At 40.9% G+C, this 24,985-nt stretch overlaps 1 protein-coding gene across 6 annotated transcripts in view; it reads right to left on the bottom strand.

Annotated features, from left to right (window-relative positions):
• Positions 1 to 7,789: 7,789 nt before the first annotated feature.
• The window catches only part of LOC124410329, a 161,195-nt gene continuing 143,999 nt past the window's right edge, over positions 7,790 to 24,985 (bottom strand). Inside the window, exons 6-15 of one of the 6 annotated variants that reach the window (XM_046888598.1) lie at positions 17,955 to 18,045; positions 14,092 to 14,340; positions 13,716 to 13,980; positions 13,111 to 13,561; positions 12,397 to 12,652; positions 11,945 to 12,320; positions 11,463 to 11,749; positions 10,472 to 10,708; positions 10,174 to 10,324; positions 7,790 to 8,061 (exon numbers count right to left, since the gene is read on the bottom strand). In XM_046888598.1, the coding sequence (XP_046744554.1) occupies positions 7,799 to 8,061; positions 10,174 to 10,324; positions 10,472 to 10,708; positions 11,463 to 11,749; positions 11,945 to 12,320; positions 12,397 to 12,652; positions 13,111 to 13,561; positions 13,716 to 13,980; positions 14,092 to 14,340; positions 17,955 to 18,045 (2,626 nt within the window). In that variant the 3' untranslated portion in view covers positions 7,790 to 7,798. Of the gene's footprint in view, positions 8,158 to 9,035; positions 9,180 to 10,173; positions 10,325 to 10,471; positions 10,709 to 11,462; positions 11,750 to 11,944; positions 12,321 to 12,396; positions 12,653 to 13,110; positions 13,562 to 13,715; positions 13,981 to 14,091; positions 14,341 to 17,954; positions 18,046 to 24,985 lie in introns of those variants that run through there. The other 5 variants (XM_046888599.1, XM_046888603.1, XM_046888602.1 and 2 more) reach the window with 5 other exon arrangements.

The raw sequence follows: 24,985 nt of genomic DNA, 5'->3' as shown, positions 1-24,985 counted from the left end.
CTTTCAACGTCGTCGAAATTTTCGCCAAAAATGCAAAGGGGTTAGCCTTGGATTTTTTTTGGCCGAAAAATCTTTTGTCTGGGAATCGATCCGTATGACGCTTTTTAGACTAATTCGACGCCCAGGAACTCAGAAAACACATGAAAAATAGCCTAGGACCAGCAGCAGAGAAATGACGATGAAAATCTGCAGTTTTTTGGCTGTAACTTTGCAGGTGTTGCTCGCAGCGTATCGGGACTGCGAGTAATCGATTCCTCTCGCAAAATCACGTCGGAATAGTACCCTAAAGAATTAATTGCAGCACTTTTCAAAGTCGTCGAAATTTTCGCCAAAAATGCAAAGGGGTTAGCCTTGGATTTTTTGTGGCCGAAAAATCTTTCGTCTGGGAATCGATCCGTATGACGCTTTTTAGACTAATTCGACGCCCAGGAACTCAGAAAACACATGAAAAATAGCCTAGGACCAGCAGCAGAGAAATGACGATGAAAATCTGCAGTTTTTCGGCTGTAACTTTGCAGGTGTTGCTCGCAGCGTATCAGGACTGCGATTAATCGATTCCTCTCGCAAAATCACGTCGGAATAGTACCCCAAAGAAATAATTGCAGCACTTTTCAAAGTCGTCGAAATTTTCGCCAAAAATGCAAAGGGGTTAGCCTTGGATTTTTTGTGGCCGAAAAATCTTTCGTCTGGGAATCGATCCGTATGACGCTTTTTAGACTAATTCGACGCCCAGGAACTCAGAAAACACATGAAAAATAGCCTAGGACCAGCAGCAGAGAAACGACGATGAAAATCTGCAGTTTTTCGGCTGTAACTTTGCAGGTGTTGCTCGCAGCGTATCGGGACTGCGATTAATCGATTCCTCTCGCAAAATCACGTCGGAATAGTACCCTAAAGAATTGATTGCAGCACTTTTCAAAGTCGTCGAAATTTTCGCCAAAAATGCAAAGGGGTTAGCCTTGGATTTTTTTTGGCAGAAAAATCTTTTGTCTGGGAATCGATCCGTATGACGCTTTTTAGACTAATTCGACGCCCAGGAACTCAGAAAACACATGAACAATAGCCTAGGACCAGCAGCAGAGAAATGACGATGAAAATCTGCAGTTTTTCGGCTGTAACTTTGCAGGTGTTGCTCGCAGCGTATCGGGACTGCGATTAATCGATTCCTCTCGCAAAATCACGTCGGAATAGTACCCTAAAGAATTGATTGCAGCACTTTTCAAAGTCGTCGAAATTTTCGCCAAAAATGCAAAGGGGTTAGCCTTGGATTTTTTTTGGCAGAAAAATCTTTTGTCTGGGAATCGATCCGTATGACGCTTTTTAGACTAATTCGACGCCCAGGAACTCAGAAAACACATGAACAATAGCCTAGGACCAGCAGCAGAGAAATGACGATGAAAATCTGCAGTTTTTCGGCTGTAACTTTGCAGGTGTTGCTCGCAGCGTATCGGGACTGCGATTAATCGATTCCTCTCGCAAAATCACGTCGGAATAGTACCCTAAAGAATTGATTGCAGCACTTTTCAAAGTCGTCGAAATTTTCGCCAAAAATGCAAAGGGGTTAACCTTGGATTTTTTTTGGCCGAAAAATCTTTCGTCTGGGAATCGATCCGTATGACGCTTTTTAGACTAATTCGACGCCCAGGAACTCAGAAAACACATGAAAAATAGCCTAGGACCAGCAGCGGAGAAATGACGATGAAAATCTGCAGTTTTTCGGCTGTAACTTTGCAGGTGTTGCTCGCAGCGTATCGGGACTGCGATTAATCGATACCTCTCGCAAAATCACGTCGGAATAGTACCCTAAAGAATTAATTGCAGCACTTTTCAAAGTCGTCGAAATTTTCGCCAAAAATGCAAAGGGGTTAGCCTTGGATTTTTTTTGGCCGAAAAATCTTTCGTCTGGGAATCGATCCGTATGACGCTTTTTAGACTAATTCGACGCCCAGGAACTCAGAAAACACATGAAAAATAGCCTAGGACCAGCAGCAGAGAAATGACGATGAAAATCTGCAGTTTTTCGGCTGTAACTTTGCAGGTGTTGCTCGCAGCGTATCGGGACTGCGATTAATCGATTCCTCTCGCAAAATCACGTCGGAATAGTACCCCAAAGAAATAATTGCAGCACTTTTCAAAGTCGTCGAAATTTTCGCCAAAAATGCAAAGGGGTTAGCCTTGGATTTTTTTTGGCCGAAAAATCTTTTGTCTGGGAATCGATCCGTATGACGCTTTTTAGACTAATTCGACGCCCAGGAACTCAAAAAACACATGAGAAATAGCCTAGGACCAGCAGCAGAGAAATGACGATGAAAATCTGCAGTTTTTTGGCTGTAACTTTGCAGGTGTTGCTCGCAGCGTATTGGGACTGCGATTAATCGATTCCTCTCGCAAAATCACGTCGGAATAGTACCCTAAAGAATTAATTGCAGCACTTTTCAAAGTCGTCGAAATTTTGGCCAAAAATGCAAAGGGGTTAGCCTTGGATTTTTTGTGGCCGAAAAATCTTTCGTCTGGGAATCGATCCGTATGACGCTTTTTAGACTAATTCGACGCCCAGGAACTCAGAAAACACATGAAAAATAGCCTAGGACCAGCAGCAGAGAAACGACGATGAAAATCTGCAGTTTTTCGGCTGTAACTTTGCAGGTGTTGCTCGCAGCGTATTGGGACTGCGATTAATCGATTCCTCTCGCAAAATCACGTCGGAATAGTACCCTAAAGAATTAATTGCAGCACTTTTCAAAGTCGTCGAAATTTTCGCCAAAAATGCAAAGGGGTTAGCCTTGGATTTTTTTTGGCCGAAAAATCTTTTTTCTGGGAATCGATCCGTATGACGCTTTTTAGACTAATTCGACGCCCAGGAACTCAGAAAACACATGAAAAATAGCCTAGGACCAGCAGCAGAGAAATGACGATGAAAATCTGCAGTTTTTCGGCTGTAACTTTGCAGGTGTTGCTCGCAGCGTATCGGGACTGCGATTAATCGATTCCTCTCGCAAAATCACGTCGGAATAGTACCCCAAAGAATTAATTGCAGCACCTTTCAACGTCGTCGAAATTTTCGCCAAAAATGCAAAGGGGTTAGCCTTGGATTTTTTTTGGCCGAAAAATCTTTTGTCTGGGAATCGATCCGTATGACGCTTTTTAGACTAATTCGACGCCCAGGAACTCAGAAAACACATGAAAAATAGCCCAGGACCAGCAGCAGAGAAACGACGATGAAAATCTGCAGTTTTTTGGCTGTAACTTTGCAGGTGTTGCTCGCAGCGTATCGGGACTGCGATTAATCGATTCCTCTTGCAAAATCACGTCGGAATAGTACCCTAAAGAATTAATTGCAGCACTTTTCAAAGTCGTCGAAATTTTCGCCAAAAATGCAAAGGGGTTAGCCTTGGATTTTTTTTGGCCGAAAAATCTTTTTTCTGGGAATCGATCCGTATGACGCTTTTTAGACTAATTCGACGCCCAGGAACTCAGAAAACACATGAAAAATAGCCCAGGACCAGCAGCAGAGAAATGACGATGAAAATCTGCAGTTTTTTGGCTGTAACTTTACAGGTGTTGCTCGCAGCGCATTGGGACTGCGATCAATCGATTTCTCTCGCAAAATTACGTCGGAATAGTGTTCTAAAGAATTAATTGCAGCACTTTTCAAAGTCGTCGAAATTCTGGCCAAAAATCCAAAGGGGTTAGCCTCCGTTTTTTCCTCATTTCCGGAGCCGAAAATTTTTCGCATCGGAATCGATCCCCACAACCCTTTCCGGAGTAAATCGACCCACAGGAACTCAACAAACACATGAAAAAGAGCGTAGGAGCAACAGCAGAGAAATTACGACGTAAAGAACAGCAGCAAAAAAATTGATAAAATACGTATCCCGTTCTTCGGCTGTAACCATCGATCTGTTGCTCACAGCGTTCCGGGACTGCGCCTTATCGATTTTTTTGAAAAATTACGTAGGTATAGTGCCCCACTGAAATAATAGCAGCACATTACAAAGTTGTTGAAATTTTCACCGGAAATGCAAAGGGGTTAGCCATGGATTTGCGATGGCCGAAAAGTCTTCTGTCCAATAATGGTCTTTCACAACCTGAGGATACACGATGAACATTTTCTTCTTAAAGAAGGTGCATACTTCTTTTGGTTTGTATCTACCTTTCGCCACTGAAAAAGGAAGGATGTACGCTTTCCCTCAAATACTTACCCACAGTCTTCCGGTTCCAGAATATCAAGGCAATGAATCGATACCTTTATATATTGTCATTATTTATTAAGTGATTCAAGAAAGGATAACTTACATCTTGCGTACGCATTACATTTTTCTTATCATTCTCATGATTATTATTCTTATCATTATTCGTATCATTTATTATCATTACTATGAAGAATAGTATTATTATTATTACTATTTATATTACTATTATCATCGTTTTAGGTACTATAATACATTCTATATACAATTTTCAATTTCTCAACCTGGAAACACATACGCTTAGGCTCCGAGCATTATATGTTTCGTTTCCTCCAATATATTAACCCGTATAGTATCGTTACAGGTATTACTGCGTACGAATTGTGCCTGCCGATTATATATAGGCCATATCGATTACTTTGTCTTCTTGGTATTCGGCGTATTTGCGTCGTCAGTAAATTCAATTATGATGAACGTATCATAACTCAGCATTTTCATGCGAAATGACACGCGAAGTTCGCATTAGGAACGAAACGGTTGGTACTTTTCTCTCATCGAGGTTCCTTAAAACCATGTCTCAGTTTATAAGGTCAAGTCTCAAAATTTGTCTCAGGCAGATAAGATCTCTCTCGATTCGCGTGATTTTCAAAAACGATCAGAACGGGTTTTATCCATTGAATGCAAAAAAGAATGGGAGACATTTAATTTCAAATTGGACAGCACAAAGGGATTATTTTCCGCGCAACTTGACGATGGATGTTCAAACAGAGATGTAATATCATGATCTAATAGTTTCAAAATATATCTGAGATATATATATATATATCTGTACGCTAGTTTCGTTTTACATGAAAATTATTATCATTTTAATCCGACCGATTCGACAGATGGTTTCGAAATAAATTTCATGGATACTGCGTGTAATTCATATTGGTTTGGTCATTTTCCATTTCATTATTGTTTCTTGTTTAAATCACGAGACACCGCATCTCAACAATATTGAAATAAGTCGCCCAATGATGTTTCCTGGTCCGTCAGCCGTTCGTATTCTATCATCTACTGTATACAATATATTTATAACATCTACGTAAGTGTTATACGTTTATGAAATACGAATCCTTCCACGGATTCTTGTTATCGCCGATTATCAATACGGACACGGCACGCTATTATATCATGATACAAAATTTTGAGATGAGACAAATTTTGCACGTTTCAAATAGTTTTATAACTCCGCTAGTCGTTGTTTCATTTTCACGTTTCGTTTGCTAGTCTATGAAAAAAAATCTAAAATACATTCGTGGAATATATATCGTTTCATATGTATATATGTGTATAATGTATAGGGTCCATATAATTTTCATAATTTTTCACAATTTACTTTTTTTTCGTACATACCAGAGTTATATTTTTGGAGTTTCTATTAGTATACATAGATTATATTCAGAAGATTCAAAAATAATTGGTGAAAATAAAGTTCTATATGTTTTTGTTGGTTTGTTTGAATTACTAGTTTGTTGTTGATTCTCTTATCGTTATTATTGTTACTGTTATTATTATCGTTATGATTCATTTATTTATTTGTCTTTTTTTTTTCAATTTTTGTATTCGTGTTTTATTATAAAACCAAACTCTCAGACTTTTACTATTACAAACATATTTCTCTAAGCTCAGATTTGGAAGATTAAACACGAAATTTTTCACATGCAAGAATCACGTTAATTGCATTGTCTAATCGATTTTTATGCCTAACATACAACTCATACGACAAGTTTTTCCGACGATAGTCAAAATTTTGATTCAGCTTCAACGATACAGATAATCAATAATCAATAATCAATAATCTTTTTTTTCGGGATTTGATTCGTATGATCTTCTTCATATTTTATAAATTAGCGTTCAAATATCACCCTGTAATATGTTCATTCACCGATCCCCTGATAAAAAGCGATAATCCATTCCCTACTGAAGACTGTGATACTAAAATACGATGAACAATCAAATTGCACCGTTCGATACATCTTATGGAAGCCATTTTTCCTGTCGTTTCGAAATCGATGTAAGAACGTTACGTTTTCAAATTTTTCCTCGTATATCAAAAGTTTTTCCAAGTAAAAGACTAGCGCTCTTTAATTTGCAATAACTGTGTAAAAAAATAATAAACGTAGGAAGACTTCGATCAGCGAGTTTGTTGGCGGGTGAAAAATCGAAGCTGGTTTCTTCGTTGCGTCGTCGTTATGGTGATACCTAATACGTACTGCAGTAATGTTATAGGTACATGAGCGGAACAAAAAGAATGGAAGGAAAATAAAAAATAAGATACGGGACGTCTTAAGTATTTCGTTGCGTGGTGACAAAAAATTCTGTTTTCTTTTTTTTTTCATAACTTTTTCGTTTTCTGCTTTGTTCGTTTTTCGAATTACGAAAACGTAGCAATTACATTACCTAAGTGAAACGCGCACGTATAAAAAGTCCGAATTATTTCGGTATACGTGTCCGATTTAATAATATAATCTCTGTGAATATTTGCAAGGATGCAATGAAATTGCGAAACAATTGCGTCTTCAGCCATGTATTTTTCACGACATCAGCTGAGTGAATCTTGACCATGTTCTGTCTTTGATTTCGTTGTTTATTGTTAACAACGTTTCCAATTGTTCAAAAAAAAAATTATTTTATTTCGCACAAGCATTTCGATATGCAGGTTAAAGAAGTATTTTCAAAAAATTATCACACGCGCAAGCACGTACAACAAATGAAAAGTGCTTAGGCCGTTTGTTGTCTTTGCGTGTCTCACAAACGTATATCTAGGAATATTCGAAGCAGGTGAAACCTGAAGATCAGGTTTTTCATCTCTTTGAACCGCAGCTATCAAAGATACACAAAATCATGTAGCCACAAGTATTTTTTGTTTTTTATTCTGCGCTCAGAAGCCTCTAGCTTTTCACTCTTTCGCATTATGTCTATTCAACCAATTTTTTTGCGTGATGTTTTTTGCATCAATACGTATGTTAATAGATTCTGGGTTGCAAGCTTTGCAAGTATTCAAACTAATCGTTGTTTTCCATCGGTCGTTGTACCTTTGAAAACAATTATGACTACACTTCATATATATATAATATAAATTGTTTAGATCTAGATTTTTATCGTCCTTCGAAAAAACATGAAAAATCATTCAAAGGCTTACGACAGTACAACGATTAGACGAAAGAAGAATTTTTTACAAGTTCAACATCAGATTATATATATATATATAAAAAAAATCATCAGGTTTTGGAAAACCATTGCAAAGTACCGAAGTAAAGGAGAGATCGATTCGTTAAATCTTTTTTACTCTGCCTCTCTCTCTCTCTCTCTCTATCTCTCTCTCTCTCTCTCTTACATTCTGAGTTTCTGAAATCGATAAATATATGCTTAAAAAATGAAATAAAATACGACACTACAAAAAAGAGTAAAATTTTACAGATCTTTATATCACGTTTCTTTCCTATTTTGATTACGACTTTCCTTCAAACATTCTAATCTTTCTCTCGTTATGATTTCATCGATCGCAGGTATCGGCGACGACGCTGTAGATCCGACCGACGATACGTTACAATATCTATATATTACAATGGAGAAATTTTCATAAGGTCGTCCTTGCAGTCGGCGTTGAAGCTGGGAGACTCGGCGATGTCGAGAAGGCTGCTGTTCGAGTCGCTCGGCGATGAGAGGGTGCAGATGTCGTTGAGAAAATCGAAGGTGGCGACCGCCTCGCGCTCCTTGTCGCCGTACCTCACGAAGAAGTCATCGCGGCCGATGATCGAGGGTCTCGCCGAAGCGCCCCAAGCCGAGGGGATGCGGAGGACTCGTTGCGCCTGGGCCGCGGAGGCTGGGAAACCAAGCAGCAGGTCAACATGCCTCAGACCACTCTTGCTCTTCTATACCGGCTCTAGCGGACACAGGGGTAGCTCGGCTTAGCCTTCAACTATTTATCCGATTTCCTTTCTTTCTTTCTTTATTTATTTACTTGGATTTTTCATTTTTCATATGAACTCGATTATTATTTGCGTTTATCATTGCAACGATCAACGTCCCGAAACTGACTCGTTCGTTAATTCCTCCACAGAGATGTAACCGGCTAACCAAATCGCGCGAAGTCTTGTCATAGAATTAATTTCGACGCAATCGTCGTCGAGGAATATTCAGCAATTTTCAAATATTAAACGCAATTACTCGAAATGTAAGATTTCAAATTTTTTTTCTCTTTCTCTCTGATTTACATCAATTAGCCGATTAAACTTTTTGCATTATAATTTCTAATTTTTTTTTATTCAACGAAATTTTCATTTTCTTCTAATTGTTGTATATACCTACGGCTTTTAGACGTTTTAACGCAATCTTATCGATTGTAAGATTGAAAATTATATCTCTTATCTATCTGGCAGTTTTTTTTATTGTTGTTGTTGTTTTTTTTTCTTTGATTTTTGATTTCGTACAATTCCTTCAAAATCGAGTTTTCCGCGCAAGTCGCGAAAAATTTTGTATAAACGAATCGGTTACATCTCCGTGTAATAGAGGGCTTAACAACAAATCTGCGGTTAGTAAAATGCCAATATAAGTATACAGTAAATACGTGAAGAACGAAAAATAGATTTCTAAAGATCGAATTTCTTTTTCTTGTATAACATTGATCATACGTGTACAATGATTATTGTTATTATTATTATTATTGTTATCATATATGTATATCAAAGCCAAATCCAGTCAACATATACATATACATATATAGATGAAGAATAACGTCGACGCAAGACACGTGATTTTGTCGATCGTTTGATTTTAAGTTTTTTATTGACTTTTTCTGTACGGATATATAATTATGGAATATATATATATCAAATAAAAACGACACGATCAAAACGAGTTAGAGAAATTGATCATCACTAAGCCGAACTACGTAGCTTTTCTTGTGACAATCAAAGCAGAGCGCGCAGGAGGAGCTACCATCTGAACAGAAAATACGAGAGTGGCTATGTACAGCGATAGCAGCATTTACGAGAACGATTTTTCTTTCAATTAACATTATCAACATTGACATAGATTTCTCACAGATAGTATCGACTGTACAATAATTACGACGTCGTTTCCTTTTGACGGTAACTTCGTTGCATTATTCAAGTATCGTCGTTCATCCGAGAATCTACGGGCTCTTAAAATTATCGAGGCGATATCAAAACCAAGAGCTTTGCTAATAATAATTTCAGTATAAGAAATTTGTGACGGATGATTGTAGTATGGTCGACAGAAAAAAAAAACAAAAAAGAAAAAAAGATCGCCTTTAATTTACACGTCGACAATTTCTTTTACTGGAATTATGATATGCGATAAAATTTCAAAAAGTCAAGACATTTTCGGTGAAAACATGCTTACTAAAATTTTTTTTATAATCGAAAAATTGACCTCCAGATGCAAAAGTGTCAGGGCAACCCGTGTATTTCCTTACCAAAGAACGATTAGCAAAAAGCGTGTATGTACATTAATAAAATGCTTGTGGGAGAGGATTCGGTGTTGAGATTTGCAGTGTTTAATTATTCAATATTTCTATTTCATAGCATAATTAACACAAAGCGGCTGTGGTTATGACGAAGATTTTGGACTCAGGTGTTAATGTGTTATCAGAACGACGAATAAGCGGTGAAAAATAGAGGGTTATGCGCACGATTATTGAAACAATAACAAATAAGGATGAAAAAAAGAGAGAATAGGAGAGAGATAAATAAACCAACGATGAGTAAGGATATTCAGCTTGATAAATTCTGCAGCGTGAATATGAATGGAAAATGACTAAAAGTGGCTGCGGTTAGATCCGTGAGATAAGCGGAAACCAGATAATATCAGTGACAGACAGAAAAAAAAAAAAAAAAAAAAACGAGGAAAGAGGTCTCACAACCAAGCGAGTTGATCTGATTTTGAAGAAGGTAGATCAGGTAGTTCTAGTTACCTTTCTTTTGACGTCGGTACCGATGGAGCCTGTGAAGATGACGATAGTCGGGTGGCTCATCGCCGGAATCACTTCCGGCGGATCCGCTGCTCGATGTCGCGGAGGAACTTTCGCTGCTGGCCAACATAACGTCGAGCAGATTCGCCCTGGCCTAAATATTTGTTGAATAAAATTAATAAGAGATTAATCAACGCTCCTCGGGAACGCCGGATTCGTCGTTAAAGGAACCCCAAGTACGGGGAGTTGATTCGAGAAAATCAGGAATTTTTGGAGCCGAATTTTTTCGCATTCAACCTACCTTCGGATCCGTGAAGTCTATGTCTCTTTCCACGTGGACCCAACCCGTTGGACAACAGCAAGCGAGATCAAGCTTCTCGAGGACGGTCTGAGCCGCGTCCTGGGACGCCGGATGGTCCTCGCCCTTGCGGATCATCCTGTTCAGCTCGTCTATCACATCCTTCGACGTTGCTCGCTCGTGGAAACTGAAAGTGCGATCTCGACCCTCGACCAGGAGCGGACCTCGGGCTGGACTCACCTTTGGAAATGAGAACGAAAAATTTTTGAGTTCACTTGGAATAGATGCTGTTGGATACGAAAAGAAGAGATATTGGTTTCGACCCGATTTAGAGCTTCGAAATTTGTACACTGGTCGATGATAATCGTTCAACTGTGCTCGTTTTACTAGATACAACGTTCGTATGACTTTTTTGAAAACTGAACTCTGTGAGCGATACGTTACAGACGTGTTACAATTCGATAAGATCACGAAAAACTTCTTGGAAAAAAGATAATGCGTTAGAGATTTTAGTTTCGATGATTTTTACGAGTGTACTGAATTTGGAAACATCTGGTTTCTTCGTCTCCGAATTCTCCGACGTCGGACAACGTCGTAATGAAGTGAAAAATGCACGCTGGTCGAGATTTTAGTAACTACTTGAAAGTTCCCGAGTTTTGAACGATACCGTGAACCATTTTCACAAACTTCAAAGCTTATTAAAATGAAGATAAAACTAGTACATGTCACGTATAATCTATCAGTCGTTTAATTGTTGGTTGGTTGAGATCCTCTCTATACGAATATCAGTTATTCAAAATCGTGACTTGAAAATTAATCTCAAAAAATTAACCACCCTTCTCTATCATTGGAAACTGAGTTTGATCGGAGAGGTTAAAAAATTGATCCACCTGACAGAAATACTTATTTCTACATAAAGAACCACAACCTCCACGTTTTCTAACCGTTCTAACATAAAAACTCACGGTCTTTCTGCGATTTTCGGGACACTTACGACGGTACTGGGGGTCGAGGAGGTGGCCGCTTCCTCATCCTCTTCGGGAACGGCGCCGAGTTCGGAGGGAGCCACGGTTGTGTAGGAAATTCCACCGTTGCAGGAAACGGTGCTGATGATCCTTTCATCAGGCGCCAAAGACGGGACCAATATCTGCTCTAGAATATCATCGCTTGGCTCCATTTCCAGAGGATTTTCATGACCGCCGTTTTCCTTGTCACCGGAGCCCGACTCGGCTGTTTCGCAAACTCGCTCGTTCTGACTTACGGCGCAAGCTGCGATCGCTGCTTGAACAAGGAAAAAAAAAACAATGACACTTTGACTACAAGGTTAAAAAACTTTTCATCCAAGACATGAAAGATCCTGATAGAATGTCATAGAATCGAATTCAAAAGACCACGACAATTAACCTCAAGACCTTTTGTATCGTCTTTTCAAATCCAACTCTACCATATATCTCTTTCAAGATCCCTGACACTAACCTTCGCCTGGATTCGGCGTTTCATTGCAGTTGGCAGGATCGTGATAATGATGCGGTAATTCCGCCAGGTACATCTGTTGCTCAGCGATAAACGATAGAACGTTCTGCAGTGCCTGTTCCCTTTCCGGAGGTTTTCCACCCCTCGACGAGGTGCTCGCGAGGCTTTTCGTACTCTCGAATTTAACCAGCCTGTAAAAATCCCGGGTGAAATCGGTACCGACCGAGGGTGAGTCCGGATCATCGCTGCAGCCAGAAAGCGCCGCGGACGATCTTTTGCTGGAGTTTTCCGGACCGCCTTCTTCGCTGCTCCAAGAGGCTCCGGGACTCGACGCGTATGGCCATGGTCCGCTGGTTCTCGCGTCCATGAGCAGGGCCACCTGGTTGAATCGTACCAAAAGTTAATCACCACGTCGAGTTGAGCCCTCCACCCTTCTTAATCTTCTCGCAACTCACCAGCTCACCACCTGCTCGATCCGCGAGGTAGCTCGCGCCGTTCCACAAACACTCGTTTGCGTCCTCCTCGAGCTCCAGAGGATTCTGCTCCTTTATCGCCGGCAAGGCGGGGGTGATGGCCGGTTCCTTCCACGTCGATTCGCCCTGGGCAAGATCCTCCGTCGACAGGGAAAAACTCCAGTCTTCAAGTTCAGCTCGGTCGTATTCCAGTTCTAGGAGATCGCGGTGCTGCTGGGCACTTCGGGTGTCGTCCAACCTGAATTGGTTTCTTTGTTCGATTTACTCATGTTTGTAATAAACACGAGTATGACTGAAGATACTCTCAAGTTATCTGACGGTGTTTCGGAGGTTGTCTAATAAATCTATAGAAAGCTTTGCACTTTCGAGTGAAAAAATGTCAGTGCTTTGAATGGATCCTTATCACCAATCCACGTCAGAGTTTTTAATATATAGTAGAAGATAAAAAAAATACATCTTCAAAGTTTGAAACATCTTCACAATCGACGGTCATGAATCGGAAGTACATATATCATGGAAGTCTATTACCGATAAAATTCGGCTTCAAGATAATTGAATACAGTCTGGACCTTTAATAGTTACTGCTGCAGCAAACGAGGACTCAAATCTTGTCATTCGACGTTTGCGTACATCAATAAATGTCCCAGAAATGTTGCACAGTAAACCAGTGCTTCACGGCTAGTAGAGTTTACTCACCTCAACCACTGCTGGACGTATTCAGCATCCCAGCCCTCTTCTTCGACGAGAACAACGGATGAGCCGGAGGGACTTGCGATATTGTAGGGAGAAAGGCTCGCGGTGGTGGTGAGTTTGAGGCAAAGATGGCTGTCGGAAAAGCTCCGCATCACGTGCTGATAGGGTAGTAGATCTTTGGTTGGTGGATAGCTGTGCCTTGGGTTAATTCCTACGGTTAGATTTAAGGGTAAAAAAAGTACGTCCGGATCCCCGGCGTCGAGAGTAACGAGCCGAGCGTCGGGCGACACGTCGGCCTCCGTTTCGTCCGTGGCTTCCTTCAGGTCCTCCAACCCTCTCGCCGGTTCTTGCCGGGTTCCTTCGCCCTGAACATCGCTCGACATCGTCGAGTAACCCTCGTCCCTATTCCCGCTCTCCGGACTCTCGCTGCCCTCTTCTTCCGAGGGTTTCTGGCCTGTTTCGAGGAGAAATGAAAGAAAGACAATTTTGAGAAGACGTTTAAGGAGGTGGTTCCTCGGCTTTTTTACCCCACATAAAGTTCGGACGCCGCAAGTTCAGGGTCACCGCTAGCTTACTGGCTACGAGGTTTCCATTTCTCTTTAACTCACCCAAAGGCCTGGCCCTACGACATTTGGCGGTGGCCATGACGGGGATTTGGAGGTTCAAGGACCTCGGCCGCGTAAGCGGAACCCAAGCGGCGTCGAGGCTCAAGGCAGCGACGAGAGCAGCGGGTCCAGCCTCGAGGATTCCGTGAATGAGGTCGGTGGGACTTCCGGGACTTGTGGCCTGAGCGAGGAGCCCAGAGAGCGCCCGATTCTGGGCTTCAAGTTCGCGAATGCGCCTCTGAAGAGCCCCGATTTCCTCCCTCAGACCCTGAAATCAACAAGAATCGGTATGAGGGTGACGTGCGAGGTGTGCGATTGGTTTCGTGATGATACTTTGGTGATGATCGGCTATCGATGAACGGTAAAAGCTAGGGTGAACCTTTTGGGAGAGGAGGGCGCGGACGACTTGGTTGGCGACGTCATCCAGACACCGTTCGTACTGTCGACGTTGGGCGTCGGCGTCCCGCGCCAGAGCCGCGTGCTCGGTCTCGAGGTTGGCCAGCCTGGCGACCAAGGCAGCGTGGACTTCCCCAGCGCAAGCGGCTTCCAGACCCCGAAGTTGACCTCGAAGAGACTCGCTCTCGAGCTGGAGTTTCGATATCTGGGTTTGGTACTGGTGCACTCGAGCCTGCAGACGGAAACCATGGAGGACTTAAGGTCGAGGGGCGGAATTTCTTCACCGATGAATCGACGAACGAGTATAATTGACGTCCAAAGACCACATGCAGTATTGGAGATGGATGCACCAGAGAAAATACTGAATTGCCAAACTCTAAACTAACCGTTAGATCGAATATCTTGACTACTTCAATACGGTCAGATCACTCAACAGTACTTAAGTGACTCGTTAAACATTAAATTCCGATGTGTCAAAGTTCCAAATAGACTCTTCGTCGAATCTGACGATTATCCGAAGTACCCTGCGCAGTTTACCAATCAATTAACATACGCGTTACTTCATTCGCAATTCTAAGCGTTCGCTTTTTTCCACCACATGCCATAAAACGCTTACACCACCACATACGTAAGGGTCGATATAACGTACGTAGCTTTGACCATTCGGAATAACTTACTAGGCGCAAATTGGACGTGATAACGGTTACTCTGAACTTTGGTACCTAATTCGAAACTTCAACCATCACCCCAAGAATTCATCCAGGGGGCGGTTTTCCCTCTGGAATCGAGGTACTGAAAGAGTTTCCGTGTTGCAGCCGTTAAGTAGAGACGGATGCAGAATAATGGAGGTGCTCTTTGGTACACCTTGTGGGGTGCGAAGCTTAATATATATATTTTCTGCACTTGCCGTTGCTGCTCGTTCGCTTGCTTGCATCACGCTTAACTGTAATAACAAGACAACGGTCGGTGCTGCGGGGGTTGTCGGTACCATTGCGGCGGTACGTGCAGCGTTATTAGTAGAAAGACGGTTAGCGTTAAATTAGGGTATATATACGAAGCTGTCAGGGACAGGGGTGCTAATAGTGGAAGCGTGTGCCTGATTTATAACAGGCGTACCAACCGACCCGAACTCTCTCCGATTCCAGCCCCTCGCTAATGTCTTCGTCCCTGCAGACTAGGGGAGACCGACTCGGGCCGATCCTCTCACCCCTCACCCCTCACCGCTCACCCCTCATCGCGACACATTGGTGTACTTCAAAAGAATTCAAACTCCACCTTCCTCCATCTCCGCGCGCTTTTTCTTTGCGTATTATACACACGCGGTGGCGTAAGACTCCCTGCCAAATGGCAAGGGTCTTAATTAACGTACATTCCGTGATAATTTCGCTCCGAATTTCGCATCCCCACTTGATTAGAACTTATGAAAGGGACGAGGCGAGGTGGCGACAATTAATATTCAAGGAATTGTTATCTTTTTAAGTTTCGAGCATCTCGTGCATTTCCCGTGTCATATATGTATACCTAAGTACGAAGGCTCGAAGGTACGCGAGAACGCGGCATATGATCGATAAGAAATTAACGAGTCTGGGGAAACTCGACGGGACGGGACGGGGAAACTGCAGCCGTTCAACAAAATTACGACTCTTTTAGCGTGAAACCGCGCGTGAACGCGATAGCTGGAATTTATTACGCATTGCGTTATGCCCGTCGACGTTACCGGCACAACCCCCCGTTAGACGCAGAGGATGGCATTGTCCTTGCGCGACATTAAGTTCGACGCCCGCCACGAAGTTTCGCATGCGCGAACTCTGCCGACGACAGGATTTCATTTGTAAGTTTGCGCACCCTTTCGGATATACGTATATTCATTATGCCTCGAAATCACGCGTCTTCCGATGAGAATAATTCGGAATCCTGTTAACCTCGAGACACGTGAAATTCTTCTGAGGACGAAGTTAGTAACGTTACTGCAACGATGCATGTCCCAGAAAAATCGCTGCTTTGAATCTTTGGGAATTAACGTTTAGTATACCATTATAAACAAAATATAGTTTAATTTTAAAAGGCCGACTCCTTGAAAGTCATTTTTAAATTGCCCAATAATGATGATTTTTCATTATAAGGTTTCGTTACGTTAACATGACCATCTTTAACCTGATAAATTTCTAATGATTATGCAAGCATGATCGAAAATTCTCTTAATCAGGTCCTCAAGACTGAACCAAACTTGGTAAGCTGTCCAAAAGGGCTGAATGATGAACTTGATTTGCTTAGTATTCCACTGATTAATATTCGCTCACTAGTCTAATATTACAACCCAGGACAATAAAAAATTTGAGCTCTCAATCACTCTTGATCGATCGAAATTTGAAGCTTATCCTTTGATCAATATATGTGACCAATTACACTGGACTGCAACGAAATCCTCTGTCAAAAATTACATATACGAAGGTTTTCATTTGCCAAATCTCTATCTGCTTTCTATTTTTTCTTCTGTTCAAAATTTTCGAACACACAGAGTTTGTTGTGTTTTGTTTTTGCATTTACACTATTTCGGTCTATTTAAATAGTATCTGTAGATACAAAACCAGTTTAAACTGATAGAAATAATATTTGAGAGAGAAATTAGAAAGAGAAGAGATCCGCCGTGAAACTCCAATCGATGATATGAAAAGAAAGAAAACTAAAACAATTTTAATGTTAAAACTTTTTTAACTTTGTAGCTTTTTTTTTCATAAATATTGATGCTATCATTAGTGTTTTATTATAATTTGTAAAAAAGTAATTCGATTGAAGAGCATCAAATCTGTAATAATTACATCTAATAATAACAAGGAAAGAAGAAAAGGTTTTTTTTTCTTGCAGGATAGTGTTATGTATGAAATTCATATCTTATCCACTCATCATCCCTTTTTTTGCGACCGAAGAGGGTAAGTGGTAAAATTGCACTAAACGAGGTGTTCAGTTGATGTTAATAATAATTACGCGAGTGAGCGAGATCGCCATGCGAATTTCTTTGGAGAGATTCAATTAAATAAACGCTTCAATTATACACACGTGACTGAATTAAAACTTTGCAAGCAACTGCAACTGCATATTAAGTTGTGAATGGCTACCCAGTACCTGGTTCAACACACGTACATTAACCTAGTATACAAACGTATAATTGCATAAAGTCGCAAAGCCGGTTTCCGCACGCGATGTAATAACTGCAAACTCAACGACGTACTTCATCCATTATTACCGACTGTTTTTTCTTCGCTTTTCTTCCGCTTTCTCATCTGCTAAAGTTTTTCTTTTTTCTCTCCAATGGTTCACGTTAAACGCACGGATAGAATAAAATTCCCCCCAATTAATTATTTAACGATAATTATTTTTATTAAAGATGAAATGCGAATAAAACTTATAGATTGCATGGAGCGAGACACGTGAAACAATAAAATGGAGAACGTAATACTGATGTTACCATTTAAAAAAAAAAAAAAAGTAAGTTAAAAAACTGCATCCTGTTTTCTAGACCACAGGATTCTCCTAAGTGCGTATTTCATATTCAACGTATGATTTATTGAGCTGTTTTTTCCTGTGCAAAATATGTTTCCCTGCAGCCCTATAATAACGCTATAAAATCAGGGGCTCATATGAATGTTCTTTTTTGAATGATCATCCCGTGAACCTTGACCCTTGAAATATGCACCCCAACTCTGATCCCTCAGACGAGCATAAGCTGGTATATATATCGAGGAAAAACTGGGTTATAATCGTGCGACGCTAAGTGAAGTGCAATGAATGGAGAAAAGAATGCGAGTGAATTTTTTTTTCTTTCGCTAGAATAAATTTATATCTCACCTCGTAAGATAGGGTGAGAGCAGTTTTTTCCTGCTTCAGCTGTTCCGCACGTTGTTTCTGCTGCAAAATACCTCTGGCAGATTCCTCCATTCTGTAACAAGAAAAACGGGAATAAGAAAAAAATCTGCGGTTATTAATATGAATCGATTAGCAGTGAGAAAGAAGGGGGTAAAGAATGTGGTTTTTCTCTTTACGGGGAATCGAACTACGGCTAATTATTCCTCAGACGACGTCAACGACCTTTTGCGTAATCCGTGCGTCGTCGTTTCGGCTGACCTTAACGTCACCGCGTCGAGACAACGACGTCGGCAAGACTTGGCTGCTGCAAACGGAGCCAATATTTACTTTAGCAACGAATTATTGTACCTTCCTGACTCTGCACAACTTCTTCCCGCGCAATCGCGATGCGTCAAACAGAGATAGAGAGAGAGAGAGAGAAAGAGAGAGAGAGAAAGGGGGAAGCATTTATTAAAAATGTCCTGAAGCAATGTGGACAACACAAATGTATTAACAATATATGAAGCTCTCGATGAGAAGATATAAAACATATGAAAAAGTATATAACATTTAAATCAAGACTATGCTAATCGTGATAATATTACTAAAACTAGTCAACTATAAGGTTGATCCTACAAACTTCATTAAAAACGTCTCACTGACACGTCAGTACCTATGACAGTGTTCCGTCGCGTATAATTATCGCGTTAATTGGAGGCCCGAAGGCGGCTTTTCCATTCGCATACGCAATGTGCTGCAGAAGAGCTGTTTGTCTCGACGAGGTGTCGAGACCGCGTTGGGTATCCATCTCCTTGGGAGAGTAACGGGGAAAGATCGCGATACCCTGAGTCTGGATGATCACTAATTAGCAATGTTCCTGTTCATAATGCGATCACCCCTAAAGTTTGGGAGTAGTCGAGAACTCGGCTGCCTTCTCCCTCTCTCTCTCTCTTTATCTCTATCTCTCAGTCTCTCTCACTCTCCTCGAGGTAATGGAGACGCTTCGAGCCGTCTTCGGAAGCCTCTTCGCAACGTGCAACCCTGCGTGGCAACGCCCTTAAGTCGGCCACGTGTCGCTTTATACTTCATCCGCCTCGACGCCCAGAGGATGATTAGCATCGTTGTCCAATTACCGTTCGCATTTTCGACAATTGAAAGCGCGAGGCGCTTCGCAGAACCGTTCCCGATCGGAAAAATCAGCGTTTGATCTGTCTGGAGTGGCTTTGTTCTGGTCAGATCATTATCCTTGTTTTTATAATTGGTCGATCGATGAGGAAGTTCTCTGTTCCGGAGGCAAGATTTTTACCCAGGGAAAGAGGAGGCCTTGAGGAAGAGCTCGCGACGCATTCGGATATTGTGATTTGTGTGAGGTAAAGAGATCTTCGAGGAGGACGAAAAAGCAACTGCGGTATAATATATCCTGCGGAGAAAAGATGCTGCGTTTGCATCCTTCGGGAGTAAGCTCAACAGTATCGGGGAGGAGTGAGGAGTGACGAGTGGCTGGATTTTCGATCCTGCATAAATTACACTCTTATATACCTACATATAATGTATCACGAATGCGAAGAGAGAGAGAGAGAGAAAGAGAGAGAGAGAGAGAGGAAGAGGGGGAGAGATACGGACGGTGGAAAAGGGCCGGGAGAACAATGTCTGGCAAATAGCAATCATAAGCGCAAACAGCCGAGTGGCTCGTCAGGAACCCTTGCAGCCTCCCTCCTCCTCCTTCTCCTCCTCCTCCTCGTCCTGCGGAGGATGGATACTCGCTGCAGGGAAGCCGGCAAAGCCTCTTTAGGATACACGCAAGACGAGAGACAAGAGAGTTGCTCCAAAGACAAGAGGCAGGAGGCAGGAGGCAGAGCTGCTGGGCTTAGCTCTGAGGCTTCGAGGAACCCAGGAAGTTCTCCAACCCACGTCGGGCTCAAGGCTTAAGGTTACCTACCGCAACGCTTTGACTAACAAGATGTCCGGGATCCCGTTGCGACGCCCTTGGGGAACCGCCGTTTCTGCACATTTTCCCGCCTTTCTGAGTTTTTCTTATACCGTCTTTTTTAAAAGTCAATTTTATTGTTCAGAATTTGAATTTCCGATCCAATTTTATTCGATTAAATATTTTTATAATTGTAATCGATTAATTGCTGAGTAAAAGAACATATCGAGGACTTGAAAATATGAAGTCTTGAGTAAATGTACCACGGAAATCAATGGCAATCGATAAATCTAACGATAAGTAAACTTGATCTAATTCCAAGCTCATACAGTTCAGAATTAAAATTTATGTAGAGGCTAATGTATAAAAAATTTGAAACTTGATGGAAGAACAGATGAAAACAAAAAAAAAAAAAAAACAAGTTGGAGTAGAGCAAAATCATTAAAAAAATTCTTGTCTCGTCAATCAAGATTAAAATAAAAAGAATGAGAAAAAAACACAACAGAGTGTATATATATCTTTGAGCTATAGCAATCGTTCGTTCTCGTTCTCGTTATCAGGTATTTTCGCGAGCAGTGGATGCAGTTTCGCATAAGATGCAGGATCAATTTTGCAGAGAAATTTCGTCTACAGGGTTGGTATGCGATGGGGCTCGGCCTGGTAGTCGTACAAGTATTTGGCCGTATCGCGGCAATAACGACCCTCGTCGAACCAATTTCCCCTCAGCACATGGCTACCACCGGCACCAACTAACCATTCCACTATGATTTACAACTATTGCCAGCCAAACTCGATTATAATGATTCAAGAGCATATTGACCTGAAATATGATCACTATAATGCCCACCTATAGTATCACATGTCACCGAGGTGCTAGCCGCGATTCAGGGACGTAACTTTTTCACTCTGGTTCACCCATGACTGTGGAACTCGATGGAAAGGTAAGAAAGCTTGTTGTTGAAAATATTTGCGATTGTTCATCGTTTGACGTGAAACATTGTTACTTTTCAAATTAGGGTTTCGTTGGTGCAAACTTTTGAGAAACTTCTGAGACGACACTTGGCGGCTGTTTCACTATTCAACGAGTAAGATGAAAAGAAACGGAAGAAGAAAAAGTAAAATGAGATACGCTGAAAACGAGGAAACGTTAAGAGACCTACGTAGAAACGGTGTCTTCTCCGGCATTCTAATCTTGTTATTCACTTGGCAGATATTCGATTGGAATAAAAAGTGACGATGCAGTGAGACAACTTTTACCGGTTAGGCACTCCGGAAGGCGGAATAAAATTCTTGCAGTATAGAGTGCAATACGTGACAAGCTCGTAGTCTCAGGCGGGTCGGAATGTAAAGGAGGAAAAAGGATTCTTCTTCCGGCTTGCGTGCCAAGCGTTGTCTCTTCTGCTCAATCAAACTTTCACGTACCGACACGGGAACAAACAAGATAAGCAAATGCCTCGACACAGTTTTCGCATTTTGATATCAGGCCCTGCTGCGATGCGCTCGCGATAAGAATGAGAGTAATTTTCTCACACTCTAGTTTCTAAAATTTCAAACAAAGAAAAGACAACGAAACAAAATGTCGTCTCCTAACTTTTCGCAGACAAATAAATCAGAGGAATGATTTAATCTGAGAATTCCCCAGTAAAACTTTTCTCCATATTTCGTTAACTCTCCTGACGTAGAAGAAGAATCTCCGCGGAATCGTATTCGAATGGCGATACGGAGACCGGAAGGAGGCCGGCAGAGATTCAAATCGAATGTGAGAGCTAAGTGATAAGCTGGGGGTGAATTCTGCTTCGTAAGGGAAGAAAAGAATCCACCACCGTCGCGGTTCGGCGTCGCGACGTCTGGCGCCAGTCGAGAGAAGTTCGCACTGAAACCGCCCATGAAAACAAACCGTTTCGCGAAAACGTGCCAAGGACGAACGTGGAGGGAATCTCTATTTCCCAGGTCATGATGCTGTGCAGTGCCGAATAACTTATGCGTTGCGTACAATATATGTATGTACATGACACTTTTGCTCGTAGCTCTGAGACCGCGGAAACTTTGCGGCACGCAAAACTTGTTATTTGCGGATAACTTTTCTATTGCGTCGTGTTTTAGCTGTTTCTGTTGCTATTTTGTTACATTTTTTACGCGATAGCAATTCTCTTACAGAGATTGGGAAGAAAATTTAAACTAAAGTTATTAACAACAGCTTAACAATTTATTTTTTTCAAATAGGTAATTCGACGTTGCCATTTTTTGATGAAAAACAATGTAGGTACAGTTTTCATTAATTACATATCTAAAGACTATATAAAAACGTGATGAAAAACATTGTTTTCTAAATAAATTCAGTCTAACGTCGCAGAGTGATATCGATACACCAGATTTTTCAACGTTTAAAAAGCGATTCCGTTTTGCCTGCGATTTTCTTTACCTTTATTTGCATTGAAATCTTAGATGAAAAAAACGTGTGTCGATCTAGTCATAAAATAAGCAAAAAAGTATTGATTTCCAATCGACGATCCTTTTTAATATAATTTGGGAAATTGCTTCTGTATGAAGTTAATTTACCCGAAACGAAAGAATCGAATAAGTTACTGGACAAAAATTCCACCTCGACGATGATGAATAACCTGTTATATGAGTAACGGAGGGAAAAACTGTACGCGTGATCGGTTAGGGTATTAGGATCGATGCGTGTCAAGGATCTATTTCAAAGCTCAGTTCTAATCACGCCACCTGCAGTAGCCTCGAAGAAATAACAGTGGATTTGTATATAATACCGGTATACCTATAATATATCTTTACGACTGTTGAATATATACATAAAGTATAGTATATTATATAAGCGTGTGTATACATTATTCCATGGCAATCACGAATCACGCGATAACTCGTGAAATGATAAAATATTTCACGATATTATAATATAATCGTGTGAATGTGGTATAAATTTTTGTCGACCTAGGAAGGAGCTGACCGTTATAATACATTACAATATATGATAAATAAACCAAAAGCGATATGCTATAAATAGCGATAAAAGCCGGGTAGTGCAAGAATCTATCAAATTTACGAAGGTGAAGTTGGTAAGGTTGAAAAATCACTATTTTTACGGAACTGAGATTTCATCACGGTTCACTGAATTTCGAACAATTCCAAAATGGCAAAATAACGATTTTTCCTCAGCATGAACCGTTACGATAACGTTACCAATATCAATATGACTTAAATTTCACCTTTTTTATATATAAGAATTCGTCGAGTGCAGATTGCACTCTTCGCATATTTCAGATTATACTATACGCTAAAAAGCTTTTACAACATCCGTAATACTTTACTAAACGAAACTGGGCAAAAATTGTTTTGCGCGAAATTCCCATAAAAATGTCAAATTAAATTGAAAGAAAAAAAAAAAAAAAAAAAAAAACTCAGCACTATTATTCTTTTCTCTCGTTCTCTTTCTTCTTGTCGCAAAATCGAGGCCGCAGAATCGTATGAAAAGAATTTTTATCAGGCCTTCTACATAAAGACGCAAGCCTGTCAGGTATCCGCAGCTCGGAAGCGTAACGCGTTTATGTCAGCGCAATAAACGCAGGCATCGAGGGTCCCTCGGAGTCATTCCACCCCCGCTGCTGAGGGCGTCGCGACGCCGCGCGTCCCATCCACCTCGCTCTCTCTTCGTCACGAGCTTTTCCCATAAAGCATGTAATAAACGATGCCGTATTTGGCTAATACAATGAAATGGATATGCCACTGCTCGCGAGTAACTGACCGTCGTAAAGTGTCGGAAGGGAATAAATTTCAAAATGGGGACATGCCGATATCGCCCAATAACTATAGACGAATCGGCGAGGGAGAGGAGGGAGGAGCAAATCGGATCGATGCAGTGGATTATAAAAATCCTCTGCGTTCGCTCTCCTTTTCTCTTATAGGCATACTTTATTTTACTGATAATTTTTGCAAAATCAAAATAGAATTTAAGCGTAGAATTACAGGAAAGTTGCAAATCCGAATTTTCAACTCTTGGGAGTCTAAAAATCTCTGTTTTCGTTCAGTCGATAAAATAAAAAAAATTTTATGCAGAAATTGGAAAAGAATAAATTTCCAAAATGTCGAATTTAGAGTTTCTGTCTCACTTGATAATAATTACCACTTTTTTTCTTTACCCTAAATCTAAAATTATACGCCACAATAATTTTCGTTATAACTTAATGATACAAGATTTTCTCAAGATTAATGGTATTCAACAATCTCGCAAAAAATATTTGAATACAGATTATTTTTGAAAAAGTATTTCAGTATACTAGAAAAACGTGCGTATTAGTAGTTCAAAACACCTGATGCTTGGCTTTTCGTATTGTTTGAATTAAATCAGGAGCCAAATAATTACCGTGTAAAATAAACTACATACATACACTTTTTGGATTTACACAGGAATGAATTATTCTGCACCCCTAAAAACTCGGGTTGAAAAAAACGAAGAAGAAAACAAATAAGACACACCTGTAGATCGCATTGCACGTTATATCAGGAGCAGTCTGTCCTGTTTGTTAATCCAGTGGATAATTGTGTTGGATCCCGGAAAACAAGGGTGTAAGAAAAAGCAGCTACAGGCGAGAAAATAAATGTTCAACATTCAACGAGACAATCGTCCTGCGGAATTACGACTTGACGCTGGGCTCGCAGCTAAATAAAAGTGGAAAAATATATCCACTGCGTCTATTTCCTAGCAAAAATACTTGTGCGAATATATATGATTGGCTTACGACTTAAGGTGAGAAATGGAGAGACGAAATGCAAGTCGACAAACTGGATAAGGGAGAAGGAGATTCTCGTTCTTATCGTCACCTGATGAGTTCTGGAATTGGATTAGGGAGCGTGGTAGACAATTATTGCATAAAGCAAGCCGAGAATGAATGTAACTTATCCGAGGAATTTCGCGGTATAATAAGGCGGTCGAGGCAAAGCCTGCAGCTAACTGAAATTGCTCTGGAGGACGTTAATTGGCTGGATAAATTTTGAGAATTAGCCGAACACGACGCCGCAGGTAAAAGCACGGAGAATTGCCGCGCGAAACTCAACGCGAGAGAACGAAGGACAAATTTTCGTGAAAAAC

Source organism: Diprion similis, chromosome 9 (genome assembly GCF_021155765.1).
Source record: "Diprion similis isolate iyDipSimi1 chromosome 9, iyDipSimi1.1, whole genome shotgun sequence".
Classification (NCBI taxonomy): domain Eukaryota; kingdom Metazoa; phylum Arthropoda; class Insecta; order Hymenoptera; family Diprionidae; genus Diprion; species Diprion similis.
The sequence above is the reverse complement of the archived record's forward strand: the minus strand, read 5'-3'. Positions and strand labels throughout refer to the sequence as shown.